This window comes from Macrobrachium nipponense, chromosome 1 (assembly GCF_015104395.2).
Source record: "Macrobrachium nipponense isolate FS-2020 chromosome 1, ASM1510439v2, whole genome shotgun sequence".
NCBI lineage: Eukaryota > Metazoa > Arthropoda > Malacostraca > Decapoda > Palaemonidae > Macrobrachium > Macrobrachium nipponense.
This window is the reverse complement of record NC_087200.1, coordinates 130,389,986-130,413,420: the sequence shown is the minus strand read 5'-3', so window position 1 is coordinate 130,413,420 and position 23,435 is coordinate 130,389,986. Positions and strand designations below refer to the sequence as shown.

Below are 23,435 nucleotides of genomic sequence, written 5' to 3'. Positions count from 1 at the left end.
TATGACTTTAATTATAAAAGCCACACACCCAGTGCCTTGTCAAAACCATACTGTACTTCGCAGGTTATCCATCCCATACATCACACTTCTTTAATTCAAAATCGTACCATACAACTTTTTTGGTATACGAAGTTACATTATGCACCAAAGCTTATCGCCTATTCCTTCGGGGACATTTCTGTCATTCATAAATATCTCAAAATATTTCTATCATCTTACGTACCTTACAAACCAAGGTCGGCCAAAGCGCATACACAGTTAGCACACTGCATAGTATCTCATTTATAATCCCATTAGCCCCGTGACTTACATTCTTCAGCTTCAACTTTCTCCAGCTCTGCCTCTCGTTCATCTCCCGTGTTCATTAATAGTCAGTCATTTTTTAAAACCAAGATTGCTTCACTTCAGACAGCAATTTTCCTTTTGTATCCTTAATTCTTAGATCCAATTGTTCATTTCTCTCTCTCTCTCTCTCTCTCTCTCTCTCTCTCTCCTTCTCATCTACGACCGCATCACTTGCATTTTATTCCATGTAGTATATTCAATCAGTTGTTTCCTTTCTAAACTAATCATCTGTGTGTGTGTGTGTGTGTTAGTTTATACAACGTTTCCCAATATTTTTGTACATAGATTGAATTTAAGTCAAATCTTTGTATTTTGGTGGTCTTTTGCCAGACACTCGGTGTGGGCTATGGCGCAAACCCAAGTTTTTACGAGAAAACAATACCAAAAGAGGGCAACGTGTGAGTTAAGTGGCTAAAATAGTGGTTACTATATTAGACGTGTGACTGGTTACGAAGTCGTTCGTTTGTTTTTTTCAGTGTTGGCAAAGTTTTCTTTAGTATATTGGTGAAATTAGACATTATAAAAATCTAAAATGGAATATTTATAAAAAAAATTAAAAAAAAAAAAAAAAATCGGGCCGGGATCATCATGCCTCCATACTATCGCCAGAGAGTGATTGATGAAGGCTACGAGAGTGACTACTCCAGAAGAAAGTTCTACCCAATTCTGTGTCGTAAGTTTCTCGCAAATAATTTTAAGGTTTAAGTCTTAGTCCTTCTTGCAGCAGGGCCGTTCTCTATTTAATGCTGAGTTTTAACCTATACTTGGTTTCATTATTCTGAATAGAAATTTAAAAATGTTTCGTCGAATGAAACGTTAGTGGACACTTACGAATAGCATGTTGATATACTTTTAAGCATGCGCATGACATTCGCAACGTTTTGTTTACATTAATTTTGTGTTGTTATTATTGAGAAGTATTTATACGTATGGTTGACTTTAGTTATCACTGAAGAATGCCCGTTTATTTTTACAGGCATAGTGCAGAGATGGGAAGTTTTGCAAGCACAAGCGGTGGAACGTCAGAGGCAGAGCAGCCAAGTTCGCGAACTGCAGCGCCAAGTGAAAAACCTTCGTCTCACACTCGAGAATTTGGCTGAACAAGCTTCGGAGGCTTCCCACACAGAATCACTCAAGGCTCCCCAGGACCTCGCCCGCAAATTACGAGAGGCTAAGGTATGACACATGGAAAGTGTAAATATATATATATATATATATATATATATATATATATATATATATATATATGTATATATATATGTATATATATATATATATATATATATATATATATATATATATATATATATATATATATATATATATATATATAGGTTCTCAGATGAACACTGAGAACCATTATTTTTATTGAATACCCGGTTTTGTTGTCTTAAGTTTACTTGCTTTCGAGATAGAATTGTTGCCAGAAGAAAATCTCGTTATTCTCGTAAAACACGATATAGTGTGAATATTTTTTTGGTATCTTGAGTTTAATAAACCTATTTTCTGTAAGTGAAGCCTGTTTATTATTAGCAAGAAACCAAAATTTTTATTGCTTGTTTAATTAAATGAATGAATACTTGGATCGAGTGTCTTGTACATTTCATAGCTTCAAAGCAAGAATGCCGACTCGGCACACCATATCCTGTTCTGCTTATACATCATACAAACGTAAAACAAATTGTATGTCAGGTGAGAGAGCTTTTGAACATTGCGCACCAAGACTATTCAACAAAATACCGCCTGAAGTGAAGATCATACAAGAAGGAAGCATATTTAAAAATTAACTAAAGACTCCTATTCTGCAGGAGGTACGGTGCTGATTAGAAGATTAAAAAGAGAGTTATAAATTATAAGAAACAACATAGTTAGAAAACTTACAAGGGCTCGCCAGAGTGAATCATCTCTGTGGCGGGCTGTACATAAAACCAAACAAATTAAACACGTATGCTATCCCTAACGGTTTATCATAATCTGGCCTTCTTTAACGTGGGTTGGTTGACATTTTCTTGACAAATTTCTCTCTCTCTCTCTCTCTCTCTCTCTCTCTCTCTCTCTCTCTCTCTCTCTCTCTCTCTGCATTTGATTACAAAAACGTTGAGTGCAACTTATTGGGAACAATCGAAAAATAATTAGTTCACCTCAGAATAAACATTGTTTGGTAAATTTTTTATTGGTTCTCATGAAAGTTACTTGATATTACATTGTAACTTACTTATTGTTCTATTGCAGGCTTTGTTTGAGGACGTGAAGGCCCGAAAGGCCGAGGTGTCTAGTCTGAATTTGGCAGTACACAGATTCTTCACAGACAGTGGATATTCTCTAGCCCAGTTGAAAGATGAAGTGAATGACCTCTACATTTTACATGACGAAGCCCATAGACGGTAAGCAAATGTCATTTAAGTCATTTCTTTTGTGTATGTACTAAATTATAACATGCAAGATATAAGCATATCTGGAATTTTTTCAATTTGTCTCTAATTAACGGTTCAGTTATGTCCTATTTCCTTGCTCAATATAATTACAGTACTAAGCAGTAAAGCTTTCAGTTGACACTGAATTCACAGTGTGTAAGGGGCCACGGGAACGTGTGAATGGGAGTGAGTTCCGACGCAGTGGTCATGGGACTCATTTCATTAACTTTTAACTTGTAGTTTTAATATTCCATCGCTTAAAAGGATAAAGTAGTTTTACCAGACCACTGAGCTCAATTATTAGCTCTCGCTAGCCTGGCTTGATGTATTTGTCTTTATTAGTAAGAGGATTGATTCTATTGATTAAACTGCAGCTTTTGAAAAAAAATTGTAATTAGGTAAATTGAATATGATTACTAGTCTTAAACAATTCCTTAAAATTATTTGTTTTCAAAACTTTACATGTAGTGTTATATTTTGGATATTCACACGAAACTATGTTAGCTAATAGTGTTGCACTATAGTCTGTGTTCCTATATGGATTGTACCAAATTGGTCACTACTCATATACACATAGTTCACTCGAGAGTGACCAATATTAATCTCATTATCCATCTCATACTGATGACATCTATTCTATGTATTAGTATCTCATGTACATAAAGCAAGGAAAGCTTAGTCACTTCAACATTGCTTACATCAGACCTTTTATAATGACATATTTCAATCCCAATAGGGCATCGAGTGAAGTGTCCCGGTTGGAGGGTTTGGAAGCCACATGGAAATTATGGGAAGCCGAAGCGGAAGAACTGACCCGAGCTCTGCGTCAGGATGGGGATACCCTCAAGGTCCTTGATGCTGCCATACAAACTGGCTCGCTCACTGACTCCGTGACTGCCTCCATGCAAGATGTGGCCAGGCTCCTAAACGAAAGATGTAAAAGCCAACAACCTGGCAAGAAGTTGGTGCTTCAGCACACCAGGACACAGGTACGACTTGATGTAATTTAGCACTTTTGATGACATTTATAATCATACTTTGGTCAAGATTATAGAGTTAGATAGGGCCAGTGTATTCTTAGCGTTGCATGTATCAGAGTGCTTGCTGAAAGGGGTATGGAATGAAACATGTGCCAGAAGAAAGTATCAAAACTTAATATACAGCCTTTTACTTGACTGACTTTAACTAGGTAGTATGTGACGATATCCAGAGGTATTTTAACTGACCAAAATATTGGTGCATACTCCTCATTATAGCTTACTGGAGCTAAAGTGCGCAGAGGAATCCTTTTTTTTTTTTTAGTTTGTCTGGTATTTGATAGGTGCAATCTTTTCACACATTTCCAACTTCTCCAGAACCAGGAATCAATTTCATCCAAACTTAGCAAAATAATTTTTTTGGTAAAGGGGATTCAGGTTGTTGAAATAAGTTCATGCACTCTTGAAGTGGGGATATATTAGAACAATGAAAATGGGGTCGAGTTATTGAAAATCTTCGCTGGAATTACTGCACTGACCAAGATTTCCAAGCTTCAGGTTAGTTCAAACCATTTCCCCCTATGGTCAGGATAGAGCTATAGTGGCGCTCCAAAATCTATTTAAAAGTATTAGGAAAACACACTCAGAAAACTCATAACGGGACTACAGTTTATCAGAAAATATTCATTGATTTTCTATAGTTTGTTGAAACCATGGTCCCAGGCGGATCTCAATTAAGGCCTATATAGGAATAGTAATTAGGAAAAATCTTATTTATATCGTTGCAATGTATAGTAATTTGGCCAGTTGAGTAGTGTGGCTGATGGCCGCCTGTGTTTTTCCATTAGAGCTTTTCATTCTATGGAAGCTAAATTTACAAGATAATGAGCTTTTGTGACTTGATTCCTTGTATCCTTAGAAAAATACAAATTACTTATAACATGTAATTTTTTATGGGTTATCACCTTCATGATCCAAGGTATTAATAAATATTAACTTTAATGTATTCAGATGTTAGAAAATATCAGTATTAGCACAAGCACAATAAAATTGTCATTGTAAAACACATGTAGTGCTGTTTCTGATTGTTAAATATTCTCTATACGTATACGGAAAGCATCATTAATAATATTGTTTGTTGCATTTGGTAAGTTTTGATGAAATCTTTGTCCTGAATGAATAAAAGGGGACATTGTTGGGAAGTTTTAAATTTGCCCAGAAAGTCTTCTCCCAAATTTGGAAATCATAAATTTTCATTTAAATCAGTATTGAAGTGAATAAAATCTTATAAATTTTTATTTAAATCAGTATTGCAGTGAATAAAATCAACATTGAATGGAATATAAATTAAATTTCCTTAATTACTTTTGCATGTGAAAGGTTGTAACTTTTTTCTTGTTATGCTGATCTTCAAGCAGTTTGAACATTTATAATTCTCATTAGTATGCTGGTCAAGCAATAGCCCATTTACTTATGTGAAGCCTCCTCCTAAAATCACCACCACCACCTGTTCGGCCACTTGTCCCTCATTACTCTGCAAAACTATTTAAACTGTGTATGTGTGTGTTTACATTAACCGGTTCTAAAGATTTTAGTGTTTGTTAATGTTACTTTTGGAAACCCTTATAAATGGTACATGTTGTACTAATTCAGTAAGACCTAATTTTAACACAGAAAAATGAATTAAGATCTGGATCAAATCACAAAAAATTTGGTTTGAATGGGTGTATTGTACTTGTACGTTAGCATTAAGTAACGCAGTTATGGTTTTGTATAGTCCGATAATGCAGCTGTTTAACAGTGCGTGCTGTGATGCAGTATAAAAAACTAAATGCCAGTAAGAAAAAATGGATGCTATTTTTTTTTTTTTTTTTTTTTTGGTAAAAAATGTGAAAACTAAATTAATTTCAGTGTAACGATGATGATGCCACCCCTTTTTTTTTATTAGTGCTTATTTGTCAGGCTCAATTCTTTTTCCCTAACGCTCGCAATAGATTGTCATCTTAGCCAAAGGGACATTAGGTGATATGTAGTAAATGTGGCCCTCTAAATAACTTTTACTTAGCTCTGTTTATAAGCATTTTCTGGAATGTGTGCGTAGCTTTAAGTGACCAAGAGTACAAAGTATAACAAAAATTTAAGGCAGTTAGTATTAGATATGTTTATTTTATTTTGTATACTGTAATTTAAATCTTATTTTTCATTTACAGGGAGTGGATATTCAGGGGTCAACCCTTTCTCTGGGTACTTCTGGGGATGATTGCCTCAGTGACTCTGGTACCTCTGGCTATGAGTCATGCTCTTCTGAAGAGCTTAGTGAACGTGAACGACGACTAGCACACCTTCGAAGACTGGCCAGGGATCTCGAGGCCTCACTTAGTCCCGATTCTCAAGCTTGGCAAGCCATTACAAAAGTAAGTATTTCTTGTATGGTTGTGTGGTGTTTTTATTTTTTTTTTTTCAAATAAAATTCATGTGAACTAATATTTTTACTTTTATCAATGTCTAATGGTGTTTCCCCTTACTTTTTATTTCAGACATTATCAAGTGCTGAGATGGAATTAAAAGGCCTTCAAAAACATTGCCGAGACTTGGTGGTAAGATCAACTGAAACTCTTGACCAGACAAAGACATCTCCTCAGCTAAGGTAAGTGTGCGTGTATGTGTGTACGTAATGCGATAGTACTAAAGTACTGAAGTACAATTTAAGAATATTATGTATTCATAGTCTTCCAGTAAACTTGCCAAATTTGGTATCAAGTGCAAAGTTTGCCTGGTTTTGTTCAGTAATGTCACCAAAATGTATGAAAGCAGTATTAATCCTAACCAGATTCTGAAATAATGTTTGATTTTGTTTTGAAGCATACAAGGCCAAAAATATTGACTAGAAGACAGTTTCATTACTACCATCCTGCATTGTGTTTATAGCAGTGGTTGTGTTGTAACCTCACACCTTTGATAGCAGATTATTACAAAAATAAATTATATAAAATGAACAGATAATCAGTTGTTATAACCCTCAGGGTTGTTATGCAAGGTCTTAAATTATAATGGAGTTGTTGTCAGTAATAAATTTAACTCGGTGTTAAATAATGTAAACAGATACTCGGGCAAAACAATTGCTATCCTGCCACAATATACTCGTAAAAAGTAGTTATCAAACCCAGAAATTTCCAATAAGGTTGAACTAAAAGAAAAAAAAACCCTTTCCTGATATCAGTAGAAATAAGTTTTCTATAAATTATGTAATTTATAGAATTAAGACAATGATATATAGACTATGTATTGAACAATAACTTAATATTATGAAGGTGCATTTTTTATTCTTTAAAAGTAGTTTTATATATAAGTATTTATATATACACAGTACATAATGAAAATTTGAATATTAGTAAACACTGAAATTACATTTATGGATGGTATACGAGACCTTAAATTCAGATTGATAAAGTTTGTTAATAAGCCTTGGAAATTTATTATCAAAGGATGCAAAATGCAGTTAAAGTAGTTTTATAAAAAGAGTATTTATATATAAACTGGGCACATAATGAAAAGTTGGAAATTAGAAAACATAACCTACTGAAATTACATTTATGGTTGGTATATGAGACCTTAAATTCAGGTTTATAAAGCTTGTTAATTAACCTTGGAAATTTATTATCAATCATTTATAAAAAAGTTGACAACTGAAAATATAATCACCTTCCACACAAATATTTGCCAACATAGAAAATTACTAGGGATGTGACTCCTGAGGTCATATTAAGTTGTATTAGATTAAAAAAAAACAAGAAAATTGCTAGGTATATGGTCCTGAGGTCGTATTGAATTGTATTAGATTGTTCAAAATTATAATATCTTGTCAAACTTCAGTTAGAAATTTATTACAATCAGTTTAACGTCAGAATTGCACTTCAATGAGAAATAAATAAGAGTTTGTGTAGGGTAAACTTTTCTTCCAAATTAAACTAGAAGAATAATAATTATATTGAGTTTTTTCCCCAGTTTTAAATCGTATGACAATAGTTATAAATTCTTGATTGGGTTTCTTTTAATAATGAATTTGCTATATCAATTACTAAAGGTGGTACAATGGTACCTTGTCGAAATTAAACTGGATTTATGTGCCTCTTGTGTAAAGTAAATATTGCTCATCTTTTTGGTGGAAAATAGAATATACTACAGTGACTGTATTATTGAAGAGATCTTTTGTAAAACTATTTGAGTACAATTATAATGTTGTTAAGTAGAATTTACAATTTAAAAGCATTTAACAATCCATTTGTTTTTTCTGTAGGAGAAGAAGTTGGGTGAAGGATTCCAAAATAAGTCGAATGAGTAGAGGCGATAGGCGTGTCAGCAGTCGAGATTCAAATCGCGGCTACGGCAGGCGTGGATGGGTGTGGCGTGTGGTAAGAGCAGCACTTCCTTTCCAAGCGGCATTATTACTATTATTCTGTGTTGCTTGTCTCTTGGAACCCAATTGCTGCGACACCCACAATAGCCTCACCATGACGCTAACACCACAGTTACGTTATGTTCATGGACCACCACCTGTTTGAAGTTATAACATCCACATTGTGTATATAAACTGTATAGTCAAGCCATATGTACAGAACCACTGAACTGGTGTACATACTGGGCATATAACACACAGCTTTGGACATTTTATAGTTCCATGAAGACATAATCTGTTGTTAAGAAGCCGATGGTTCTATTGGATTGTCCATGGAAGGGCTGTGTGTAATTTGGTGTAATTACCAAGGGGTTTTGGGTCCGGTGTAGGTGGCCTTGTTTCCTTTTCAGAATTGATTCCGCACTTAAAACAACTACTATGGAGACTTGGCCATACCCTGCACCACTGCCTTATCCCTACTCTATTATCAGGTTTCTTATTTTTGTAACTAAAATGGTACTGATGTATGAAAGTAAAAATGAGCTTGATGTAAAGAGTTAGGTAGGTGTGATATATTGTGTGATATACAAAATGAACCCAAGTAAAATGAGCTGTAACTTATATTAAAAGCAGTGTGAATACGTACTTTAATTATATCAATAATGTATTAAACTATTTGAGACAAGTCTGCAATAGCCTAGGTGGCTAAGAATGTGACAGACATATAACAGAGACTGAGAACATTCAAAGGTATTCTTTGATTGGTATGTAGTCTCTTAATGCCCGGACCAGACAGAACAAATGGGAACTAACTTACAAGGTTCCTGAACAGTACAACATCCAAAGACAAATAAATGTCTCTACAAATGAATAGATTCAGATTTGAGAAACTTAAACTCTAGACTGGCATACGTGATAATGAAAAGCTGTTAGACTAGCTAAACCAAATTTTTGCTGGTTTCTTGCTTGTTCATCGTATCAGTTTGGAGGAGTTAAATGTGAAAGCTTAGCAGGGTAGGAGGAGGCAGTGTGAACTGTGTCTGTACAGTCACCTACTCTTATGCTTCTATATTGCTGCTAAAATCTTTTTGAGCTTCACAGTTAATTACATTACACATGGCAAACCACAATCTATTGCCACTGATGTAACCATGTTACCCAGGTGAACTAGATGTTATGTTACCCAGGTGAAACTAGGAAGTAAAACTCCTGTAATCAGAAAGCTGTAACCAGGAAGTAAAGCTCCTGTAATCAGGAAAGCTGTAACCAGGAAGTAAAGCTCCTGTAATCAGGAAAGCTGTAACCAGGAAGTAAAGCTCCTGTAATCAGGGAAGCTGTAACCAGGAAGTAAAGCTCCTGTAATCAGAAAAGAAAGCTATGAGATCACATCTATGGGTAGTTATGGATTTAGATGGAATTAAGAAGATTAAGCTGTAGCACAAGCTAACAAAGCAGTAGCTTCAGCCATCTGAAGATTTTTACAAACCTCCATGCATGGTAGTGTCATATCCCCAATGTGACCTAAAAGTTAATGAAATAAGGCATGTAACACCTTAGTGTAGGCTTGACTATTCAGCTCTAGCTTTCATAACCAGTTGAAAGGGGCGGGATTTTTCATGGATGCAGGAAAAGAACGTAAAGAAGAAAATAGGGCTATTATTTATTTTCTTGACCTAGGAAAGGTATAAGTGTCAAGGTTAAAAAAAAAAAAAAAGCCTGTGGTATACATGAAAAAATCCCGTCTTGTCTTGACAATGTAGTCTTAAGTTCACTGCCTGATGAGTAACAGGGGAAAATTAACAGAAAAGAGTGAAAAACTAATTCCAACAATGCATATGAATTATGAATTAATGATATCTGAAAAATTAAGATTTAACTTACTGACCTGACTAGAAATGTTTTGTCCTTTTCCCTGTTCCTCTAAGACTTAAATGTAGTTTCTTGAGGGTGATGAAGTATTAATGGAGTGTATGTGTAACAAGACATGTTCGGTTCATTAAGAACATAACTTTTATCACCAAACTTTTGTTAATGCGCATTTCTGGTTTATTATATGGCGAACATTACAACGCCTTGATTCACACTGCAGATTTTTTTCTTACTTTAAAGAACTTTTTGAAGACTTAGGAATTCTTTATTTTTCTTATGGTGCTAATTAAGAAATTTTTAATGATTTATTAAGAAAATGTTTAAGTAGTAATGTATGCCAAAGGCTTTTTCTATACAAAACACGAGAACTTTAAACAATTTTATAGGTTTTATTATGATTTAATATGCTAAATACTTTATATTTATTTTATATGAAAGTTAAAGGTTGATTGAATGGGTAAATCTGTAATAATTTCTAATTGATCATCAAAAAAAAGAAAGAAGTATGGGTGGTTGTAGTACCTTAGTAGTTTAAGTATCAGGAGAAAGAAACTATTGTTTCATTAATTTATAAATATCTTTTCTTGTTATTGGAGTTTTAATATTTTATTGGCAATAAAGGTTGCTCCTAAACTTATTTCAGTGGATGGGAATATGTAATTAAGCCAAAAGGTTCAGTTACTAATTTGTAAGACAACCTTTAGGTAACAATGTGCTGCATTCTTCTCAATATTTGTGTAATTGCCGGATGTAACCATGTGGAAGATTTTCTTGTGTTTTGTTAAAGGGCACCTGTGCTTAAGTTTTATTAGTTGTTTTGAGTGTAGTCTGTCAAGTTTTGTCAGTTTCCACTTCCCAGGAATTTGATTTAGTTAGTAAAGGTTACAGTCCGGTAACAGTCAATAGTTTTAGAGATGCTGTATTAGTTATTCTGAGTTATTGCTGCTGTAAGTCTTCAGTTACGTAAGGGCCAACCTGTCGTCACGGTTGTAATATTAGCCAGGGGCGGACATTCTGGAGCTTCTCGGTCAGTTGCAAAATAGTTTTTGTTTCATCCTACCAGTGCAAAAGTCGTCTTGCTGTACCACAAACCCTCTAGCAAAAAATTTTACTGTACCACAAACCCTTTAGCAAAAAAAATTTAATTAGAACTCTGTCCTATATAAACCTGTGCTGACTTCTGTCATCCTCCTTATAATTGCAATTAATTCCCAGGGCCTCCATGAAGTCTTCTCAACGGTTTACAGTACAAAAACCACATTATATATTTAAGTGCCTTAGTCTCATTGTCTAGTAGCTATTTAGTAACGACAGGTTTGACCCCAATTTGAAGATGTCTGCTGCTATGAATGTGTGCTATATGATGCTGTCACTGTTCAAGTCTTTTATAAGGCTAGTTCCATTTCGGTTACAAGCCAGATAGAAGGCTTGCAGGTGTCAGTCTTGGTGCAAAGTGTTCCGTTGATTGTTAAGTCACTGTTATTTCTAATCAGCTTTAGCCTGTTTTTATTTTTTTTTATTTACTATTCTTCGTGGAGATTTTTGTGTCACACTTCATGAACTTACGCAAATATTCATGAACTATAAACAATTGGATTCTTTCTCCTGTATTCTAAAGTAATAAACTCTTAATTGAAATACTGACTTTTACTGGAATTCCTTATGTTACAATAGAAATACTGACTTTTACTTTGTTCCTTATACGTTATGGAAAAGAAATAATTAAGATTTGCAGTGGATTTCTAAAGAACAAGCCAAGGCAGTCTCAACCAGACATGAGATTGAACACTTAAATCTCAAATTCAAATACTACAATTTTTTTTTCTTTGATATCCATAATCAAAATTTTGATTGGTTGTCATTTATTATGAACCAGACAAACTGGAATGTAAAATGCAAACTTCACAATGATCTTTACAGGAAATTATAATATAGGGGATGATTAATGTGTTGGATAAGCCTGAAACTGTCAAAAGTGATTTAATAACATAAAGAAAAATGCTGTATGTTACCCGTGTAATCTGAACCCCATTTTACACTCATTCATTACTTGTTATAAACCCCATCTATTCTTCAAAACTAAAGCCTTTTAGTTTTGAAGGAGAGGAAAATGTACTTTACTTTGTATTGGATCATTGAAAGTGCATTATTAGTAGTAAATGTTGTTCACTAACTGATGCCCTTTTTGGGGTCTACAGTACTTCATGCATTATTTCATGTAAAACCTACTTCCAAATTTCACTTAAGTGGATTCAAGTGCATCGGGTATATAGTACCCTAAACATCCAACCTTGATTACTTTTTATTCCGTATATTATTCCTCTGAGTATATGAGATATGTGCTCAACTATTATACTTTACCTAATCTCATTGAGATATGTGCCCAAATATTCGAGTGGACATTTTTCAATCTTGCCCAATATGACTACTTTACCTACACTCCCCAGAGCATTAAGATGTGTCCAACTTTTTCGTCAAAAATGTTCAATCTTTCCTAATATGTTTACCTTACCTACATTGCCCAGCCCACTTAGATATGTGCCCATTTAACCGAGTCAAAAATGTTATTTTTCCTAATATGACTACTTTACCTACATCCACGCATTGAGATACGTGCCCAACTAATTTTTGTCAAAAATGCTCCATCTATCCTCGTATGTCTACCTCTCCTACATTCCCCAGCCCACTTAGATATGTGCCCAACTAATTGAGTAAAAAAAATGTTCAATTTTTCCTAATATGACTAATTTACATACATTCCCAGGGCATTGAGACATGTCCCCAATCTTTCCTAATACATCTACCTTACCTACATTCCCCAGCCCACTGAGATATGTATGTGCCCAGCTGATTGAGTCAAAAATGTTTAATTTTTTCTAATGTGACGATTTTACCTACATTCCCAGGACATTGAGACATTTGCCCAACTAATTTTGTCAAAAATATTCAATCTTTCTTAAAATGATTACTTACCTACATTCCCCAGCACATTATAATATGTGCCCAACTAATTTGTAAAACATTTTTAATCTTTCCTTATATGCTCAATCACATTGCTTTTAGCGACTTTATACTGCGTAATTTTCTCGTCAATAAATATTTACCTATAAGTTTTGCAGAATTACAGTTACTTCTCTTGCTTTACTTAATACCAGAACCCACTGGTCCTGCCTAATAGGTACGCAATTCTTCAACTAGCAATACTACCGCCATTCCATCATCCTCGCTTCCATCCACTCCACCTGCCGTTCACAGCTCCTTGTATCTCACTCTCTCGCACATGGATCTGCTCTTTCCCTTACGTCTACCATCTCTCCATCCACTTTGTTACTGAAAAGTCGGGAAAATAAAGCGCATCCTTCTTTCCAACCACTTGTACACTAAGCTGCTCACTGTAATCACCAGGACGCTTGTGCGCTAGCTCCATTGTTACTATTATAAACTAATCGATTGCAAATGAACTCAAAACTACACCTATTCGCTCTTACCCTCGCATTTCCATCAGTTATAACAAGCATTTCCTTGAACGATGTACTTATGTTACGAAAATATTATCCATTTGCCTTTTTTAATTAGCGAAAGCCCTTATGTAGGCTCTATCATGGCCTACTGTCTCAATCGATAATACAGTACTCTAAGTAACTTAACAAATACACTCTTCCATCTTACTTTCCACCCTCTCCTACTAGTTGATTCTAGCGCAACTGCGAGGCGAGGTTTTCCTCCTGTTACACCTTTTAAACTTTTTAGTGTTAATTTCCGTTTCAGAACTGAATGACCTCATGGGTCCCAGTGCTTGGCCTTTGGCCTAAATTCTAATTCAATTCAATTCAGTTAATAAATCCAGTACATCAAATGCTTTGTCCATTAACTGTTACACTGCCTCCTTTTACTCTTTTGAAAAGTGTAATTACTCTCAATGAAACTGCTTACTACCTTCTTATCTACACGCCACTGCAACGTACAGTGTTCGAATGTCATGCTATCTCAAGACTACTAAGTGCCATTGAGTTGTAATCCATATTACTACTCGAGTGCTAAGGAAGAGGATTGGTACCCAAATGACTTAAAAACCTACTAAGGTCAACGGAAACTATTACACCTATTGGAAACAGGCAATTAAACTAAAACCTTCACAAACGTCTAAAGTTCTCTATGCTGTTTCACCACTGCAAGTTCAAGAATAGGAAAGATCAAATTTATCTCTTGAGTGTGCTTGATAGTGCTGCAGACAATAACATTAGTCAATGAGTTCAGAGAAGGAAATTGGGAATTTTGTCACTTCCGCGTGAAAAAAAACATTTAAGGGACGGGGTCAGTAGGAGTGGGTGTATATTATAAGGAGTGGTAATGACAAATAATTAAAAATAATTAAAGATGTGATGTCAGAACGAATTTGAACGTGTACTACAAGACTAAAACTATGATACACCTAAGATTCTGGTGCCAATTACGTACATGAATGTGTCGACGTCCAGGTATAGACAAAATAGGAGTTAAAATCAGCACCTCTTGCATAACCTTATCCTTGACTTAGCCCTGTTATGGGAAAGACAGACTAACGACACAGGGGTATTTGAAATTGAAACGGTAATGATTCATTGAAAGAATGACTGATAATGCTGCAGTCCCCAAACACCGCTCCAAAGGAAGCCAAGTTACCGAGTCATCTTTGGAAAAGGACAGACGATGTAACGCCTTTTTAGCAGAAAAGACGTGGAAGAGATGGTTGAAGTGTAAGTGAGAAAAAAGTTCGCAGTAAATGCTTGATTGACTGAACATGAATGCAGTCAACATGGCAAGCCTGTTCAAGAAGAAGAAAGTATAAGCTATTGTTAGAAATAAAGGTAATGGATAGGCCCAATTAAAGCAACAGAAGTTACGGGAAAAAATACAATAACTATTATTATTTACTAAGCTACAACCCCAGTTCGAAAAGTAGGATGCTAAATGCCAAAGGGACCCCATTATGGAAAGCAGCCCAGTACTGAAAAGGAAAAAGAAAAATAGATAAGTAAAGATGACATTCATAAAGTATGAAAGGACGCTTATAATAATCTACGCTCACACGGTTAAGGACGATTGTAATATCACTGAAAATGATATTTTGCTTTAAGATTTTTTATTCTATTTCCTAAATGCTGAATATTATATATATATATATATATATATATATATATATATATATATATATATAAATATATATATATATATATGTATATATAGTATATATATATATATATAGTATATTATGGATATATATATATATATATAATAGAACCTATTGGTTACCTTTTTACCAGATATGTACTACGTAACTATAATAATGACCACAATGCACTCTAACTTCTCGAATTCTTCACACTTTTTGGATACGCCTTTCAATGCAAGCCTTAGATTCAAATGCAAGAATTTGAAATAATTCTGATGTCCATAGCAGGATTTGAATCGGCATCCAGTGCATCAGAATGAGGTCACGTTGCCGACATGACCTCGAGAAGGATAAGTCTATTGCTGTTCATACATACGTAGTACATACATGTCGAATTCAGATTCATTTATTAGAAATGGAACAGACACAACCTAACCACCGTAGTCAAGTGGAAAATCGTTTTTATTGTCTTTTAGGCTTAAATGTTAATATAGATCGTACTTATCATTTTTCACCATCAACTTCTCAAATTCTTCAAACTTTTCGGATATGCTCGTCACTACAAAGCCATAGATCCAAATGCATGAATGTGAAGCAATTCTGATGTCCGTAGCAGGATCAGAACCTGCATCCAGAGTATCAGCACGTGGTCACGTTGCCGACCTGACCACGAGAAGGCTTTATAGTAATAAGCTTATACAAATAAAATGTAAAGAATTCATTCAAGTTAAGAGGTTATTACCATTACATATATCTGACGAAAAGTGACCAATAGATTTATATATATATATATATATATATATATATATATATATATATATATTTATATATATATATATATATATATATATTATATATATATATATATATATATATATATATATATATATATATATACATACATATACATACATATATATATATATATATATATATATATATATATATATATATATATATATATATATATATTTATATATATATATATATATATATATATATATATATATATATATATATATACATACACACACACACACACACACACACACACACATATATATATATATATATATATATATATATATATATATATATATATATATATATGATGTATATATATATATATATATATATATATATATATATATATATATATATATATTCAGCCTAAAAGGCATTTAAAATAATTTTCCACTTGGCTACAGTGGCGAAGATGGGTCTATTTCAGGTCTAAATGAATAGGCGCAGCAACAGACTTACCTTTCACATGACCTCGTCCTGATTCTCTGGATGCAGGTTCGAATCCTGCTATGGACATCAGAATTGCCTTATATTCTTCCATTTGGATCTAAGGCTTTGCAATGACAAGTGTATCCAAAAACTTTGAAGAACTCATGAAGTTAATTACGATTACATACATCAAGTAAAAAGTGATCAGTAGATTCTTTATACATATACATATATATACATACACACACATGCTTATATGTAAATAGATTTATATAAATTTCAGCCTAAAAAGCAATAACATCGAATGTTCACTTGGCTGTAATGGTAAGAATGGGTCTATTCCAGCGTGATAAATGTATTTGTATTCAACAGATATATCTAACCATGAGCAGCAACGGACTCATCCTTCTTGTGGTCAGGTCGGCAACGTGATCTCATTCTGATACTCTGGATGCAGGTTCGAATCCTGCAACGAACATCAGAATTCTTGCATTTGGATCAAAGAGTTTTTAAAGTTAAGAGGGTATTGCAATTATGTTATATATATACATATATATATATATATTATATATATAGATATATGTTATATATTTATATATATATATATATATATATGTCTTTTAACTACTTTATTTTTATTCATTTGCTATTTTCCATGTACTGTATTGTGCTATGCAGTGCACTTCTCTTGCCTCTGCTTTTCTCTAACCCGTGGAGGCTTGCTATGCAACTGGTGGTGTGTTTAGCTTTTACCATCTGAATGTGTTCTTTTGTAAAATAAGAATAATAGTACGCCGAACAGTTATGCTGTTTCAGTTCTATGCCCTGAGCATAACATTATTATTACACTGAAGTAGGTTACTAAAAGTTCTGTCGTTGTAGCGTATGAATGAAGAGGAAGAATTTTAAGAGCTACCTGAATTCCGGGAACGCCTCTGTTTTCCCACAGTAGAAAAAACAAAAATTGTATTAGTTATCAAGATTTTCAACCATCTTCAAGAATATAGCCATGGTCAGGACAAAGACTAAGTATGGGCAACTTGCTAAGGCAGCTGTGCCTAGAAACTGAAATGGTATCATTAAAACTGTCCATTAGGCTGAAAATCGCTGATATTCCGTTCCTATTGGTGGCTAAATAGTTTCCAATTTTACTGTTACCTGATAATAATTATGTAATCTAGAAACAACTCCTCTGAAGGTAGTATGCAGTTTTACAAAAATGTAACTTTTTTTCCCCCACCATCTAAAACAGGCTTACTTCAAAATACCTGCTAATCTTGATTCAGATCTGGTTTCAGAATTTTTCTTTCAGGCAGCATTTAAAAGTTGAAGAGCAATTAAGTTTTGAAAGTCTGCTCTCCTCTATTCAGGAAAAAGACCGTTATTACATCCTAAATATGTAAAAATTAATTTATGAAAATAGGAGCGGGTTCTTTTTTACAATATTATGTCTGACATACTTCCTCACGATCAAGCTAGACTGTCTAGAGATTTTTTCCCCGACCAAATGTCTTTCACAAAGTTCATCACCGACTACACAAAGATTTTCTGGGAAGAAATCCAAGTGTGAACCTTAAAAGGTGGATTTTGAAACTTATATTACACCATATTGCTTTGTAAGAGGTCAACAGGTCATTCACAACTTCACGGTATTTTCTGATTTTAGATTCCCTAAAATGATTCTGAGTATGTTTCAACTGAGCAAAGAATTTTTTAACCCCATTGAGCTCTTCATCACTAATCCTGGGGAATTAGTCCCTCATCTATATGAATTTTTTGTCTCTTATACACACGTAACTTTTTTTATATTCACAAACTTGAAGCCACGAATATCGTTCAATGTCCAGTTCACTACACCTCGGGAATAACTTATACCCAAGGGGAATTATAATTGATAAGTGCTTCGTCACCATTGACTGGTTTAGCAACAACGATGGACAGTGACCATGACCACTGAGTTCATTGCCATGTAAATTTCGGTTCCTAAGGGAGAAGAAATCTTAATTTTAATTTTAATTTTAATTTCCCTCCAGAGAAGATTCCAGCCTTTTTGAGCTAGGAGCATAAAAGCCTAACATGGTTCTTGGACACATAAGTTAAAGATGAACTAATTAAGATCTTGACTCGGTAAGTGTGGTTCTTATGTTGGACACAAATCCATACTAGTCTGAATTCTTATCAATTGACTTATCGCCCCTCAATGTCATGTTTTTGGTAGTTCTGGCACACTTAATTCCTGATTGAGTGGTAATGTCTCTAAGCAGATGGTAAATGACAATATTATGTTTGGATTTTGATGCTATATCAGTTATATTTTTCAGGTGGAAGTTGTAATGTTAAGCATGGTCATATGGTTCTCCTCATATCATAGGAAAGGCAAAACATATGCTGGCAACTTATTCCCATACTTGAGACGTCTGACATATGTCACCCAACTAAACATAGGGTGGCCAGCTTGTATCCTGGTCACCAGCTTCATATCCTAAATAATGCTCTTAACATATTTTCATGATTTTCTATTAATGGAGATGTAGAAAGAATTTGAGCTGCTAAGTATCTTGCTATAATGATGAAGGAGGATGTTTCTGCACAACAATCAAAAGCACATTCCTGCATAATATTGGAAAATACACTATGCCTGGATATTTACATACTGGGCTGGTAACTGGCCGTAAGTGATAGGAATCTTCTAGTCTGTTACTCATAGTTTGGATGCTTGCATGTTCCAACACGTCAAGAAGGGTTCCTTCAGAACTGGAGCAACATGTCCATCTAACCCTGTACTTCAAAATAATCCTTTGTATCTCAAAAAGCAATGACAATATGCTAACATCTTCAAAACTTGTATTTTTCTAGATATTATGGAGACACTTCTTAGGTGGGAGATAAAGCCTGAAGGCAATAGGTGAGCACCTGCCCCTGGGGAGAATGTGCGGCAATGACTGGGAAAGCATAGAACATACCACCACTGGCACTGTTCCATGGCATGGGCTTGCGCTCTATGATCCTGTTCCATACCTTGTGAGCCAGAACTCCACTGAAACAAATATCAAGAACCCAGGCTTCAGTAACCTAGACCAGGCCCTACTCTGGGGTCTAACCTCCAAAGGAGGGTATATGATTGTTCAGAACTTCTCATAAGCATAGAGATTCTGAAGAGGTGGATGGAACCATGCTACACAGATGGAAGACTTGCAAGAAAGCTGACTGATAACCCTTAATGGCTGACATAAAACACCAGAGAAAGTTGCTACTCAGTGAAGAGAGGTATTGATCAAGAGTTACCCCTTCTATGACACTAATTGCAGAAGATAGCCCACTATTCTTGGTAGACATTCTCTTGCATAAATTGCTGGATAATCTCCATTAGTAAAGTTGCAGTGATTGTACTTCTTGATGTAGCCTCCAGATGTGTGGTAGTAAAGAAGGTGCCATAAATGGGGAGTACTCTCTAGATATCTAAGAGGAGAGACAGAATGTCTGTCTTAAAAGACACTGGTAGCAATATATAATATTAAATAGTGGGGTTGATAACCTTAGCTCTTGCCAGTTAAAAACAGATGCAAAATGCTGGATTCCTCAAAGATGCCGAGATGAAAAACAAACAGGAGGTCAGTGATGTATTCCAAAAGAACATGAGCTAATCACAAGTTTTATGTATATAGCATGCATGTGTCTGTGCACCAATTGATGAGTGAGAGTTCATTAAGCGTGTCAGAAAATGACATATAATCTCTGGTATGTGAATTGACAGAGGAATTGGACGCCAGACTGTCAAAGTAGACAACAAGTGTTTTCATTGGAGGTCCATCGAAAAAGGTAAAGTGGAAAACTTTAAAAAAGTTAACATTTGAAGCGACAATTACTTCAGTTCTAGAGAAAGGGAAGTGAGGTGTGGCACACATTTTTAATTGACAAACTTTAATGTTTTATGGTGTGATAATTACGGTCTCTTTATTTCAGATGGATTCGAAGTCACCATATAAAAAAATGGGTTTTCTCTAAACGTTTTTTTGACCTGGGTAATCTATGAATGTTTGGACAGAAAGAGAAAAAGGGGTACTTACTTAAATATGATTTTGGGAAGAATATGATAGTTTAAAGTTTTTTTTTTTTTTTTTTTGGCTATTCTTAACTCATTTCATTCCATTTTCATGTTAGCTAATTTTGGGAAATAAAAAGTATATTTTTGTAACAGCGAGAGTTTATATTGGGAGGTTTCAGTTTAGCCAAACAGATTGATCATCTGTGGGCTCCCCAGAGATTGAGGAGTTTCTCCATTACAACCTGACTACTTAGCCCAAGCAGCTTAGCTGGTAAGCAATGGTGTTCTTTTTGCTGAAAATGTTCCTGGCCTTCAGGTCAGTCATGTGCATTAATGTCCTACTGTGCATCTGGCATCTGAACAGCTAGCCAGCACAATGAGAGAAAGACCATTTCCCTTTGCTTATCAACTTAAGTTACCATAGTGGATGAAGATGTAGATGATATTGAAATGTCTGTGGTGCCTGCCACAGTGCCATATTTTCCAGTTCATTAGTGTACAAATCTTGCCAGTCTAGGTCTGCGTCCTGGAAGTAAACTCTATTCACAGATGGGCTTTCCAGCCTTTGCGGGAGGTGTCCTAGAAGAGGAGCATTTCTGGAGAGGACAGGCCCAGTGAGACCCCCTAAAGAAGGTTTTCATGCAAGAGCCATCATGCCAGGTGCTCCTGGACCTTTTTGTTGAAGGAAATCAGGTGGTATTGGCGTTTGTCCAGGAAGGACAACTGGTGTTTCAGTTACCATGGCAGGGATCGAAGGTGGCCTCTACCATTTGGTACGAGTTTCTCTAGGGACATGAGATGACCCAGGATTACTTGCTACAGTCTTATTGTTCCTTGTCTTACAAGAATCGCCTCATGACTTCCTAAAGGTTGTTTAGGTGGGGATTTGCTGGGAAGGCGTTCACTATCATGGTGTCAAGTACCATCTCATTACTATGGTATCAAGTAGGGGGAATTAGGCAGGAAATCTGCCGATTAGCCAGTACACGCAGGCATCTCACAGATGGACAGGGGTCATTACTTGTAGTTTCCCTTTCGAGGAAGCAAGGAAGAGCCAACTGTCCAGGTAACAAACAGGCAACTTCCCACTGAATGAGCCCAAGCTGAGACCGGGGCAAAGACCCTAGTTAGTCAAGGGGCTGGAGGGGGTGTCTGTGTGCATGAGAGAAGCAGAGAGTTACTCATCAGATTTGATGAATACACGGTCTTAGCTTTAAAAAAACTTGGGTAGACTTCTGGGAAAGTGGGCCTTCTCTTGTAATAGATGTTTGAAAATTACACATTTGGATGAAATTTTCTGCACAATTGTATCTGATGAAAATTGAGTTTTCCCTGTACCTCATGCTCTAATTTACCTATAATGATGGTCCCAGTTTCTAGATATATATTTTTGGGTCCAAGAAATTCATTTATGTCATTAAAACATCAGATAAACCAATTCCAAGGGCTCATTTCTGGTATTCAGTCTTGCCGAATCACATTTCTATGGTGATTTACGCTCTATGCCTAGTGTTCTGTGTGAAATTTCATAATTGTGCTGTAAGATTTCAAGCAATTTACACTTTAATTAGAAAACATAGTCCCATACTATCACATGGAAATTTCACTGAAATGAAAGATGGCAAACACCAATTTACAGATTTCTCAAAAACTTGCACAATTTTCTCTGAACATATGTGTAGATTTAAAGCTTCAATTGTGGAAATTATATGTTCCCACAAAGACTTTCTTCTTGAAAACTGTAGTCACAAAATTTAGTGCAAAGGACACCTTTCAATTTGCAGGAACAGGAAGCCCTTGTATATTTTTTACAACTGCAGCGAACTGTGTATTCTTCTGGCAAAGGGTTGTGCCCAACAGTAGGAAGTAGCAACTCATTATCCAGCACATATCCAAATGATTTTGGATCTCGCTTGTCAACAGCAGTCTCAAACACATAGAGCATTTTGTTAGTTGCAATGCATGCTCGGAGGATGTGAGCCTTGATTGTTTCACTAGTTGGAGGCAATTTATTGCTTCCCTTGCTGTAGAAATACAGATGAGACCACAACAAAGTCATTGTCTGAACTGCTGTACCTTTCTTGAGAATTTGAGCCAGGTATGCCTCACCTTTTGCCATACTCTCAAACAATTTTGGCTTATGAATGTAGTGGCCAAACTCAGCCAAAAATTGTTCTGGGTTTGCCTTGAGAGTGGCTGGTTTTGTTCCAACTTCCTGTCAAATGACGCACTGCAGGTAACACAGAACAGTGAACCAAGCTGTACAGTATTACCTTATGATTTCTCCCAGGAACAGTAATTTATTTGATGAAAATGGTTCCATGAAAAAAGCTCAGAAAAGCACTCTAATACAACAGCTTGAAAAGAATCTTACAGAGGAGGACAAGGAGCCCAATTTCGAGGATCAAAGTTTGAATTCTGAGGTTATTATTAATGTTATGGCCATCATTAGAAGGATCAAACTTCATGGATTGAAAACCTTTGGAGATCTCTGCAAGAAAGTAATTGAATATGTGAGACGATCTTCCAAATTAAAGTAACTCTCTGCCTCTCTCATGCACACAGACCCCCCTCCAGCTCCCCGACTAGGTGAACACCTGGAGAGCTGCCACTAGCCTGAAGGTGAGAAACTTTAATTCAATGACCTTACCTTGGTACATGAATCACAGAAACTTCCTTATCTTAATATCTTGAGATCTGAACGTACCCGTTGTGAAGGTTTGATTAAGACCATGAAGTCTCCCTCTCTGACAGAATTTAATGTTGAACATGCTGTCTCATTAATGAGCAGTGTAGCTTGTTCAGTGCTGAGATGTCTATGACGTATCACCAGCTTCCTGATGCTTCCTCTACGAGAAACAGGCAAGTATACAAGCCTGGCGACCTATCCTGAATGATCTCCATCACTTGCTTCTATTGCAAAGTCTCGACTTCTGCCCATAGAACCTAGGCCTTGGTCGAATTGTTGAAATAAGCTGGGAATGTGGGCAATCTAGCCCTTGAA

At 35.4% G+C, this 23,435-nt stretch overlaps 1 protein-coding gene across 1 annotated transcript in view; it reads left to right on the top strand.

Annotated features, from left to right (window-relative positions):
• Positions 1-11,639, top strand: part of LOC135219627 (uncharacterized) — a 404,265-nt gene extending 392,626 nt beyond the window's left edge. The window contains 6 exon segments of the mRNA XM_064256550.1: positions 1,322-1,521; positions 2,578-2,729; positions 3,496-3,748; positions 5,947-6,150; positions 6,274-6,383; positions 8,034-11,639. Of these exon segments, the coding sequence (XP_064112620.1) occupies positions 1,322-1,521; positions 2,578-2,729; positions 3,496-3,748; positions 5,947-6,150; positions 6,274-6,383; positions 8,034-8,298 (1,184 nt within the window). The 3' untranslated portion in view covers positions 8,299-11,639.
• Positions 11,640-23,435: the final 11,796 nt, after the last annotated feature.